Source organism: Myxine glutinosa, chromosome 4 (assembly GCF_964187855.1).
Source record: "Myxine glutinosa chromosome 4, kmMyxGlut1.1, whole genome shotgun sequence".
NCBI classification, from domain to species: Eukaryota; Metazoa; Chordata; class Myxini; order Myxiniformes; family Myxinidae; genus Myxine; species Myxine glutinosa.
In genome coordinates this window covers 149374318-149386817 of record NC_136264.1, presented here as the reverse complement: position 1 = coordinate 149386817, position 12500 = coordinate 149374318, and the positions used below count along the sequence as shown (strand labels likewise).

General features: G+C 46.0%; 1 protein-coding gene across 1 annotated transcript in view; it reads right to left on the bottom strand.

Annotated features, from left to right (window-relative positions):
* Positions 1–12500, bottom strand: part of U2SURP (U2 snRNP associated SURP domain containing) — a 63887-nt gene that overhangs the window by 29969 nt on the left and 21418 nt on the right. The window contains exons 13-17 of the mRNA XM_078776607.1: positions 10030–10196; positions 9774–9936; positions 9588–9667; positions 9343–9430; positions 9018–9146 (exon numbers count right to left, since the gene is read on the bottom strand). Of these exons, the coding sequence (XP_078632733.1) occupies positions 9018–9146; positions 9343–9430; positions 9588–9667; positions 9774–9936; positions 10030–10196 (627 nt within the window). The remainder of the gene's footprint in view (positions 1–9017; positions 9147–9342; positions 9431–9587; positions 9668–9773; positions 9937–10029; positions 10197–12500) is intronic.

Sequence of the window (12500 nt, the reverse complement as noted above, 5' to 3'; positions counted from 1 at the left end):
AATTGGTGTGGTTTTTGGCGGGCTGGAACGGATTAATAGCATTTCAATGCATTTCAATGGGGAAATTTGATTTGAGATACGAGCAATTTGAGTTACGAGCTCGGTCACAGAACGAATTAAACTCGTAAGTCAAGGTTCCACTGTATATACATATGTATATATTATTGCGGTTTTGAGTTTGTACAGTGAGTATAATAAAGGTTAAAATTTCCCCCTCATAGTTAGTCACACAAGCAACATGTCGCCTCGCGATAGTATAGTTATCTCTTCGTGTTTGTGAGCTTAGTCCTTTTCCTATGTTAGTTCTGCGTTGAGTAAAGTCAGGAGAATAGGCCCTACTTCTACCGACTTTCCAGCTTCCCTAGCCTCATGCCCCTTTGCGCTGACTTTGGTTCATTTTGGGCGAATTAACACGAGGCAGGCCGAGGAGGGTCGGGGCGGGGCCGAATGAGGGGCGGCAGAGGAGCTGACGGTAAGCACGAGCCGCCAACCAGGGCTCAGAGGTGGTGGCGGCGGCATTGCATCACAGGGCGTGGTAAGAAGGTTCGAGAGGGTTCCAGAAGGTTCGGGGGCGTAGCTATATAACCCATTGCACAAAGCCCCCGATAGGACTTGCAGCAAAAGGACTCGATAGGACTGATGAGCAAAGGACTAGAGGACTCGCTGATGAGAAAGAGAACTGCTGCCCAGGGAGAGCTCGCGCGCACTAACCAACCCGGAGGAATCAGAGAACTGTGAGAGATACGCGGGTGAAGAGACGAGCATGAACCGGAAAACGCGCTATTATAAGTGACGCTCGGTTGAGTTGGAGGCCGATCCATATACAGTGCATTAAGTCGCGCGAGTGATAACGGCTGTGTAATCGCCAGCCGCGCTGAGAGTCCCGCATATGCCGTTCCACCTCATCGGCTGCCTTTGTTCGGGAGACGCGCTACGAGGTTCCTTCCATCGCCTGCTGCCATCTTCGCGGGACGTGCTGGGACCGTGGAGAGCCGGACAGGGCGTTCCTGGACGACCACATCGACGCGTTTGGCTGAACATCAATCCATCTGCAATTCCCTGTGTGAGTGTGACGGGCCCAAGCCCGGGGGATAAGATAAGACTGACTAAGTGCTGCTCTGTGTCTCTGCATCCCAATCACTGTATATACGTGTGGGAATAATTAAACCTGTGTTCTTCCTTTTTCCATTCAATTGTTCTTGTGATTTCCTCATTGGCTAAGCGTGGTACGAATAGAACCGCTCGAATCGGGTTCCACTACTAAACTGCACGGACCACGTGGTACTAAATCCGCTCGGCGTACCCAAACCACATGTGGCTCGTGCGAGGCTTGCTTCCTCGCTTCCGTGGCGGCGCAGGGAATTAGGTACGAGCGAGAGTTGGTCCCGAAACCCTACTTTGCGTTTGCCCGGAAGGGACGTTTCAAGTCTCGGTTCCGTCAAGCCCAGAAAGAACAAGGGGATTAATCCCCCCTTGGTAAGGGGAAAAAGGGCGGCGAAGAAACGTAACAATATATATATGTATATAAAAAAAACAAACCACCTTTCGACTTTAGAGGCCATTCTTCCCCGCAAAGTGGGGTTGGCCTTTTTCGGGCACCGTGGTTGTTGTTGTTTTTGTTGGTCCCCTTTTTGAAGCAATGTTTTACGGCCGGATGCCCTTCCTGCCGCCAACCCTTTTTGTCGCCTTTTACGACAAACAGGGAATTACCAGTGAACTGGTACTCAATTTGCCGACCTCGGAAGGATGACAGGCTGAGTCAACCCCCCTGGCGTTAATTCAGCGATCGACCGGGATTCGAACCCAGGATCCTAGGATCCTAAAGCTGGCACCCTAGCCGCTAGCCCAACACCAGGGTTATATATATGTATATACATATACGTATACGTATATACGTATACATATATATATACTAGCAGAAGTACCCGGCATTGCCGGGCGGGGGGGGGGGGGGAGGGGAGGGGAGGGGAGGGGAGGGGAGGGGAGGGGAGGGGAGGGGGAAGGGGAACGGAACGGGGGGGGGGAGGGGAGGGGAGGAGAGGGTGGGGAGCGGTGAAGAGGGGGGGAGGGGAGAAGAGGGGGGGGAGGGGAGAAGAGGGGGAGGGGGAGGGGGAGAGGGGAGAAGAGGGGGGGGTGGGGGAGGGGAGGGGGAGGGGGGAGGGGGAGGGGTGAGGGGGGAGGGGAGGGGGGAGGGGAAGGGGGAGGGGGGAGGGGAGGGGGAGGGGTGGGGAGAAGAGGGGGGAGTCAAGTCAGAAGTCATTGTCGTCAATTGAATGTCGCATTTATTTTTTATTCCCTGTCAAATGGCATTGGTCCCGCATTCCGAACCCGGAAGTCGGAAGTCATTGTCGTCAAATAAATGTTTCACTCTCTGTCACATGCCATTGGTCCCATGTCAATCGGATGAAGTTGAAAAATTAACGTTACGACGTTTCTCTGGGACGTACTGATTCCGAATATGAAGTTGAAAAATTAACGTTCCGAAATACGGTGATGACGTCATAATTTTAAAACGCGAAGTTTTTAAAATTGTAAGGTGTACTGTAGTTGCTCTGAGACGTACTGATTCCGAATATTCCTTTGGTTTTGCTCTGCGATGAGTAGTTCTCGAGTTATAAGAGGACAAACAAACAAACATACTTTACTGTTTTATATATATATATATATATATATATATATATATATATATATATATATATATATATATATATATATATATACATATATACATACATATATATACATATACACACACACACACACACACACACACACACACACACACACACACACACACACACACACACACACACACACACACACACACACACACACACACACACACACACACACAAGTGCATATATACACTGCGGGGCAAAAGAAATGAGCCAAGCTGTTTTTTTCTAATTTGGAGCCATATATGTGCAATGCATATTCCAATTTAAATTGATTGCTTATGTTACAGTAGCTAAAAGCCCTCCACGCGGTTTACAGCAATCTCTATGAAACAAATCGTGTTTTAAGAAGTTTTGTTCTCAAAAAAAACAAAATTTCCCTATTTTCGACTTTCATCTTTGAAGGCCAATATCTGATTGTGAGGACAGGTTTTTGTTGTGGCTAATTGTGAGGCCTACCAAAAAGCTCTACAGAACATTCAAGAAAGGTTTTCAAAAGTGAGGACATAAAAATAGGGCAAAATGGTTTGGAAATTTAGAAAGACATTGGGAAAGGGAGATGTCATCCAACTAGACATATTTCTCATATCACAGTTAATGACCACACCTATGCTATCACATTCATAAATAGAAGGGCACTCGGTGGAGCACATACATCCGCCAGGCTGAACAATTTATGTTTTGTATCCCACTGATAGGCCAGATCTGGATCCAGACATGAACCAAAATCGAATTGGCTTGTTCTTGTCATCTAACCAACTCATTCACCGAGCTTTGGCATAATCCATCCACAACCTTTTGAAATATCGTGCTATATATTGTGTTTGGCCCCATTTCTCAATTGTGAAGAATCACTTCACTCAAAAAATTCTCGTATCTGGATCCAGATTCAGATTTTCACCAACCTCGAATGGATTTGTCCTCGTCACATACCCAACCAGTCCACCAAGTTTTGTCCAAATCCATCCACCCACTTTTTGAGATATCCTGTTCACAAACAGCCGAGAAAGGACGTCAGGCCTGACGAAACTCGAGAGAATCAATAAATTGATCGATTGTGTAATTAAAATAAATGTTCTTAATCAATTGGCCAATAGCATACCTCAACCACCACCGTTTCATCTGCAACTTTTTGAAAATTAATTGATCGAATAATTTAATAATTAATCAATTAACTGATTAATCAATAAATCAAAAATACCCTTTACAGCAGGGGTGGGGAACCTTTTTCCTGTCGAGGGCCATTTCGATTTTTAGAACATCCTTCGAGGGCCATGCTAAATTATTGAATACATATATCGGACTCACCTAATGCGATGGCTGGAACTGTTTCTCTTTGGCGAGGCGTTTGGTGTCAGGTGGTAGTGATGATGATGCTACTCGCAGCTGGTTTTGCAGGTTTGGGTCAGTCAGTCTTGAGCGAAACCGAGTCTTTGCAAGAGTCAGTTTTGAAAAGAACTGCTCACAGCTGTAGGTCGTCCCAAACAGTGATGCAAACTTCAGTGCATGTCTCCTCAGAATGGGAAAATCCTCAGCACGTACATACAGTTTGTAGAACTCGAGCAAAGGGAGGACAAATCTCACACTCTTACTATGTCTCTCCGAAAAGATCGACTGGACAACCCTCCCATCTACTTTCTCAACAATCCTCTCCAAGAAGTTCTGTCGCTCAAGCTTTTGGGTCTCACTATCTGCCATGATCTTTCTTGGGAAAACCACATTTCCAAGCTGGCCTCCAAAGCCAGTCGCCGACTGGGCATCCTCCGTCGTGCGAAGTCCTTCCTCGGCACACCTGAGCTCCTCACCACATACAAGGCTTTTATCCGCAGCTCAATGGAATACTGTTCTCCCCTATGGGCCGGTGCTCCTGCCTCACACCTAGCTCGGCTTCACGCTGTTGAAACCAAAGCTTTCAGAATTATTGGAATCTCCCGCGATGAAGCTATCTCTGAGGACCTTTCACTCACTCACCGCAGGCAGGTAGGTGGTCTTTCTGTCTTCTTCCGACTCCTCTCCGGCCTTGCACCCCCAGCTCTCTCTGTGCTCTGTCCCCCAAATATTCCTACAGGTCGCACAAGATCTGCCAGCAACCCTCTGATGGTTAAACTGCCGAAATCTCGGCTGTCTGCTCACCTTCACTCTTTCATTCCTCTTTTTCCCCGCCTCTGGAACAAACTCCCTCACTCCCTTCAATCCCACTCCTCCCTCCAGGTCTTTAAAACAGCTGTTCACCACCATCTCTTATCTTCCCCCATCCAAAACCTTGATCTTTTCTACCCCCGCTAATTCACCCCAGATCCACCTTGTTTGAAATTCCAACTTCTTTCCTGGAAGTCCTGGCAGTGTCCATATGTTTTATACCTCTCCCACCCCCCTTCCCATGCCCCCCCTTCCCATACCCCCCCCCCCCCCCCCAAAGCCCTTTCCCTCTCACAGATCTCTCGATGTCTCCATGTCTCTCGGTCCCTGCTCTCAAATGTTGCGTTTGTGTCCTTCCCCCTCTCTCCCCATCTTGTCTACTGCTCCCGATGTTATATGTTTTATGTGTCGGTTTGTCTTTCTGTGTGATTAATGTTCGCTCTTTCACGAGCCTCGATCTTGTATACCAAAAAAAAAAAAAAAAAAATTTTTTTTTTCATAGATAGATGAATTGCCTTGCGGGCCGGATCAAACGGTCTCGCGGGCCGTATATGGCCCGGAGGCCGGAGGTTCCCCACCCCAGCTTTACAGCATCAATGTAATAAGCCAAAATACCCTTTTGGCATCAGGAAGGGCATCCGGCCATAAAAACATTGCCTCAAACAGGGAACCATGATTGTCATGTGGCCCGCAAGGCTAACCCCCGCTCTCGCGGGGAAAATGGCCTTAAAACGCTCATTCATTCATTCACAGCCAAATCACTTTGTCACTGTCCCAAAAGGTGCTTGGAGATAATGTGCCCAAATGAGAAAGGAAATAAATAAGTACTTAGTAAATCGATAACATTTTTTTTGTTTGTTTTTTTTGTATACTGAATCGAGGCTCGTGAAAGCTAACATTTACTTCACAAACAAATCAACCAGACAAACAAAATATATAAAAAGAGGGAGCGGAAGACAAGATGGGGAGAGAAGGGGAAGCACACAAACACAACATTTGAGAGCAGGGAGATGTGTGGAAGGGAGAGGGCTTGGGGGGAGGAGGCATGGGAAGGGGGGGGGGGGGGGGGGGGGAGAAGTATAAAACACGAGGACACCAAGGACTTCCAGGACAGAAGTTGGTATTTCAAAAAAGATTTGAATTGAAGAGAGTGAGGGAGTTTGTTCCAGAGGCGGGAGAAAAGAGGAATGAAGGTGAGCAGAGAGTCTTGATTTTGGCAGTTTAACCATGAGGGTTGCAGGCAGATCTTGTGCGACCTGTAGGAATATTTGCGGGACAGAGCCCAGAGAGAGCTGGGGGAGCAAGGCCAGAGAGGAGTCGGTAGAAGACGGAAAGACCACCAACCTGCCTGCGGTGAGTGAGTGAGAGGCCCTTGGAGTTAGCTTCATCGCGGGAGATTCCAATGATTCTGAATGCTTTGGTTTCAACAGCGTGAAGACGAGCTCGGTGCGAGGCAGGAGCACCAGCCCAGAGGGGAGAGCAGTATTCCACAGAGCTGAGGATGAAAGCCTTGTATGTGGTGAGGAGCTCAGGTGTGCCAAGGAAGGACTTCGCACGACGGAGGATGCCCAGTCGGCGACTGGCTTTGGAGGCCAGATTTGAAATGTGGTTTTCCCAGAAAAGATCATGGCAGATAGTGAGACCCAAAAGCTTGAGTGACAGAACTTCTTGGAGAGGATTATTCAGAAAGTGGATGGGAGGGTTGTCCAGTCGGTCTTTTCGGAGAGACATCGTAAGACTGTGAGATTTTGTCAGGATTAAAAGACATGTTCCACTTGTTTGCCCAGTCTGTGATTTTGTCCAGGTCTGCAGAGAGTGAGGAGGCTGCAGACTGCCGTTCTGAGGGATGAAGAATGGAGCGACAGAGAGTAGAGTCATCAGCAAAGAGATAGAGAGGATTTTCAAGAGAGTCAGAGAGATCATTGATGAAGACCAGAAAAAGCACAGGGCCCAGAACACTGCCTTGGGGAACTCCAGCCTGAACAGGAAGAGGAGATGAGAGAAACCCATTCAGGGCCACACGTTGACTACGACTAGAGAAGAAGTCCGCCAGCCATGCGTGGAGATTTCCATGGATACCAAAAGAGGAGAGTTTGGTGAGCAGAGCGGGGTGCCAGACCGTATCGAAGGCACGTGATATGTCAAGGGAGACTGCTCTAATTTCCTGTTTGGCATTGAGGACCTCCATCCATTGTTGTGAAAGCAGAAGCAGCATGTCCAGAGTAGAGTGACCAGGTCTGAAACCAAATTGATGATCAGAGATCAAGCCATTGGAGAAGAGGAAAGATTTCATATCTGAAGCAATGATGGATTCCATGACTTTGCTGATAATTGGGAGAAGGCTGATTGGTCTGTAGTTGCTGGGATCTGTTTTTGCACCTTTTTTGTGCAAAGCGGTGATGTTGGCAGTTTTCCAAGCAGATGGAAGATGACCTTGAGCAAAAGAGAGGGTGAAGAGAACAGAGAGAGGGAGTGAAAGAGCGGAAGAACAGGATTTTAGGACCCGTGGGCTGATGCCGTCAGGTCCAGTTGCAGAATCCGAGTCGAGGGTTGACAGAAACTTTTCCACCTTGTCAGGAGGAAAGGACACAGAGTCCAGGAGCAGCTGGGTACGACTGGGTACGGTGGGTACAGAGAGGGATGGGTTTGGGACACAAGATTTAGAGGCAAACACAGAGTTGAGGCATTCAGCTTTTTCACGTGCGGAGTCAGCCGTGTGGCCATTTGAGGTGAGGGAGGGGATGGAGGGGGAACAAACACCAGAAACAGATTTGACCAGACGCCACCAGGATTTGGAAGAGGGAGACAGATAAGAGAGTTCGGTCCTGAGAACTGAGAGATATTGTTTCCTGGCTCTCCTGAGGGTGGACACACACTTGTTTCGGGCTTTGTGAAAGGAAATGAGATTTCCTTCCGTTGGATTTGCTTTCCAGGAGACGAAAGCAAGTTGTTTCTGGGCAATAGCCTCACCACAAGATTCCCTGTACCATGGACGGGAGGATGGGTATGACAACTGAAGACGAGATGGGATAAATCTGTGCATGAGAGAGAGCAATTTACTTTGGAAGAATTCCCAGGATGAGTTGATGTCAGAGGCGGTAGAGATGGGAGACCAGTCCAGATGATTGATGGCTGCTTGAAGACCGTGCCAGTTGGCCTGGGTGAAATGCCAGACTCGTCGATGCTGAGGAGGCTCTCTGAGAATGGTCAGAGAGATGTCCACTTTAACAAGCACATGATCAGAAGAGCCGATTGGAGCAGAAGAAGAGCAGCAGACATTTTCAGGGAAGTTAGTCATAACCAAGTCCAGAAGAGAAGATGCCGGGTCGGGAAATTGACAGATTGTGTCAGTCCCAGTGAGTCACAGAAGTCCTTTGCTGAAGAGCCATGGCTGGTGAGAGAGGTACCCACACCCAGCCAACTGGCATGGTGACAGTTGAAATCACCACATATGAGGAAGAGAGAGTTGGGATGGGCAGATAGAAGTTGGTCCATATTCTCAGACAGCGAGATGTAGATGGAGTCATCACTGTTTGGTGGACGGTACAACACACATATGAACAAAAGGTGGGAGCGAATGGGAAGCCATAGCCAAAGGTATTCCTGGGGGTGAGGTGGAGAGAGGGCAGTGCAGGGCGAGTGAGGAAGAGAGTTTTTTATAAAGATAGCAACCCCAAAGTAATTAATCAATGCATTGATTAATCAAAAAAGAAAAATACCGTTTTGGCCAAAGCACTTGTGCACTATTGTGCCCAAATTTCAGCTTCCTTGCTCAAAGGATGGCTGAGATATCACCGTAGACAAAAACGAGAGAACCTTGACTGTTGACCGATACAGTTTAAAAAAACATCGACTGCTTCACTTTTGTCATTTGGAATCCCCTGGTAGAAGTTTGATGAAGATAGATTCATGTGTTCGCAAGTTATCACCCTCACAAACAAACATACAAACAAAAACAATCAAACAAACACACAGATGAGAGCCTGACATAACGGGAATTTTCAATTTATGTCATAAAGAGACAGGGGTGAAAACATAACCTCCATCCGCCTTCGGTGGCAGAGGTAATAACTAAGGAGATAACTGTTCTATACTAAGCATTATTAACCCTCTCGGAGCCATTTCCAAAATAACGTGCACACGCACCTACAATTGTAAAAAAATTAATTCAAACATAAAATCAAGTTAAAACAGAGCATTACCACAGCCACGGCTTTGCCATCCTCGTTGATGCGTACAAGTCCCAAGAAGATGTTCTGCAGTTTAATGAGGAACGAGTCAGGGTACACAGCCCAGTCTTCCCATGCACGGAAACATGCAAGTACCCGTTGCTGGATGGATCAGGGCAGGGCAGAGGCAAACACGGGGTGGGGGGATGTCCTTTTTAAAATCACTCTTGACTAAGCCCACTAGCTTTCCTTCCTTCCAAGAAGCACTGAATACCATCAACAAACAGGACCTGATAACAAATACCACAATTACATTAGAACACCAATTCCCACTCTAACTGGTAATGCTTTTCAAGACCTTGAACTGCTCTGCCTGGAGACGAGACTGGATACACTTATAGACCTCATGGATATCAGTGAAGATCTGTGGCAGCTTTCCTTCAAAGCTACGGAAAAGGTGTATAGGGGGATTATGCGTCAGTAGATACAAACCTTGTTTATGAAGAAGCATCTTTATGTTAAAAAAAAAAAAAAAAAAAAAAAATCACTACATGAGCGGAGTGTTTGTAATGTTGAAGGTGAGGAAGTGCATGTCACACTCACTATTTGCGGTAGTAAGAAGCATTGGCCACCTTAGCACAGGAGTTGTACAGGATGTCCGAGACCAGGTACAGCCGAGCAATCTGCACACAGCACATAAATGCCAGCTCACAATTTACATGCAGAAAGAGCTTACAACTCACACCTCCTCTTTCTAAATCCGTTCTCTCCAGCACCAAGATATGGAACCTTTTTGGGCAGAGGCGTCTGTAGAATGGAAAGTGACTCGGCAATACACTCCACGACCTCCTCTGCAGCTTCTGCGTGTGCGAGGCAAAATGCCATCACTTCTGCAATTTCCACCCGCCGTGTGGTCAACCCCCGCAGAAGGCTCTCCAACTGGTCACGCTCCCTTTGAGAAGTGGATCATAAGATTCAGAGAAATGGATGCGGATATTTCCAGGATCAAAATGAGTGCTTTACACAACCACCTTGAAAAACTTACTCGTCCTTGAGAGAACCCTTTTTGCCCTCCTCCTCCTGCTCCATGAAAAGCGACTCGAGCTCTTCGGGCATGCCCTGCAAGTAAGGGTTCATGGGCGGTGGACGCCAGACGGAGCCTCCCTCAAACATGCGGAACTCGACAGTGCGCCATCGTGTTGCAGAATCGCCCTACAAAGGCATCAGCACATAGGGAAAGTGCATGCAAGTCAGGGAATGCCAAGGGAGATCTGTACAGTCCAAGAGACACTATAAAGATGGTATAAACAGTGAAAACAATCATGGTGGCTAAAGTTCAGATCTATTGGCTTGTACAGTTAATTGATTGGGCATGTATTGAAGTAGATGAAGGACCTTTGTCAAATAAAGTACTAACCTCATGAGAAGCATTTCAATCATTTAAGCATGACAGAATAAAATCATAGATTAATAATTTGTGTCGTTCTCCAAATGACACCAGAACAAATCTTTACAATATCATCACAGGTGAGATGAGATAATGTTAAGGTTTTTACTGAAGTATGGGTCAAAACTAAACAGTATGTCGCCCAGGGTTATGGAAAGACAATGCAGAGAAGAAATAACAATTGTCCACCATCACAGAAAGAGAACCAATAAGCAGCATAAAATTTGCTGATATCCAAAACTTGACGTCTCGAGTCACCCAAAACATGACGTGTTGAGTCGCCGGGTTTGAAAGAGAAATATGAGCATCTTCCTCGTACGTACCAAAGACAAAGTGTACAATACCCTTGGAGGCATACAGTTGGAGAGACATAAGTGGTCCAAAAATGGGACTAACAGATGAGGAGGAAGAATAGTCGCTAATAATGACACTACTATCCGGTATGTAGTTTTATAAATAAAATGCAATTACAGGTATTTTGATCCATCATGATAATTTTATCTTTATTTTAAATACTAGGGCATGCCCGTACTATATATATATCTAAAATTATATCCCCCCCCTCTATTTACATGAAATGGTTTGGTCCATTCGCAAAGCCAAAGCGAACGGCTTGCGAGTACGGTGACAATCCCCCCCCCTCTATTTACATGAAATGGTTTGGTCCATTCGCAAAGCCAAAGCGAACGGCTTGCGAGTACGGTGACAATCCCCCCCCTCTATTTACATGAAATGGTTTGGTCCATTCGCAAAGCCAAAGCGAACGGCTTGCGGAGTTTGGTAAATAAATCGCCATAGCTCGGTAACTACTTCTCCGATTAATATGAAACCTTGAAAAGGCACATCCTCGGGTCCCCAGCAATATACCTGGCAAGTTTCAAGTATATCGGACCCGTGGTTGTCGAGAAACAGCGGTCACAGACAAACGACACACACACATACACACACACATACACACACACATACACAGAGATTACTGGAATTATAGATAGATGATTGATTAAAATAATAAAATTGCCCCTGTGAAATGATATCAGATTAATTTTACAGCCCATAGAGCAAAGCCGTATCGGAGTGTTTGGCTGTCCGTATGTATGTATGTATGTATGTATGGATGGATGTGTCCCTCACAAACGTACACCAATAAGAGCTGAGGATCTGGTCACATGACAGGGTGATGCGATTACGTCTGTGATGTCATGATGGTTTAAGACAGCTGACTCCACACACCGCCATTTTGATTATATGCCGTTCAGGCCGAACATATCATCGAACCTGTCAGTGTCATTATCACAATCACCATGTTCTATCTTTGCATTTTTTATTCAGTGTGAAACACAAACAAATCCATTGTTAAAATGACCAAATATCTAAAACATACGCATTATGGGTCTTCCAACTACACAGCACGTATTGGGCCTTAGGCTTCATGCCTCACTTTCAGGCCACTTCAACCAAATTAGCCCAAGTTTGTAAATACAGTAGTATAGTTTTCCAAATAATAATCATAACGTTAATAATAATTATATGGTAAATAAAATCGTAATACTGCCATCCCTTTGTCGTGACTGCAAATTTACTTGATTGAAGCGGTGTGTGGTTGGTTCATTGTTGACTCGAAACATAAAGAATAAACCACTGTCTCAATGCAATCTCTTCACTTCCATGGTGACAGACAGCTTAGAGATTTAGAGTACAGGTACTTCAAAAATTTTTAATGCTTACATTATTTGCTAACTGGTATCTCCACCCAGGTCATACTATCCTCTTCAACTAAAGTATCAAACAAGCCCGGCAACGCCTCTGTTAGACTTTCGGTCTCGTTTTTATTGCACAGGGTCATTTCCAATATCAGTTGCACAGGGGATTATTGAAAACATCTGTGCTTGTCCCACACATTACACTAAAAGATGATGATACCAAGGGTAACACTTGAAGTAGTATTATTATACATGACTTCAATACAGATATGCACTAAACCAAAGTTGTCAGGGTGAGGTGATGGTTAAGTTGGCAGAGCAAATTGAGAAACATGGATGGAGAAAAAGGAGCAGTTGGGTAGGAAAAAT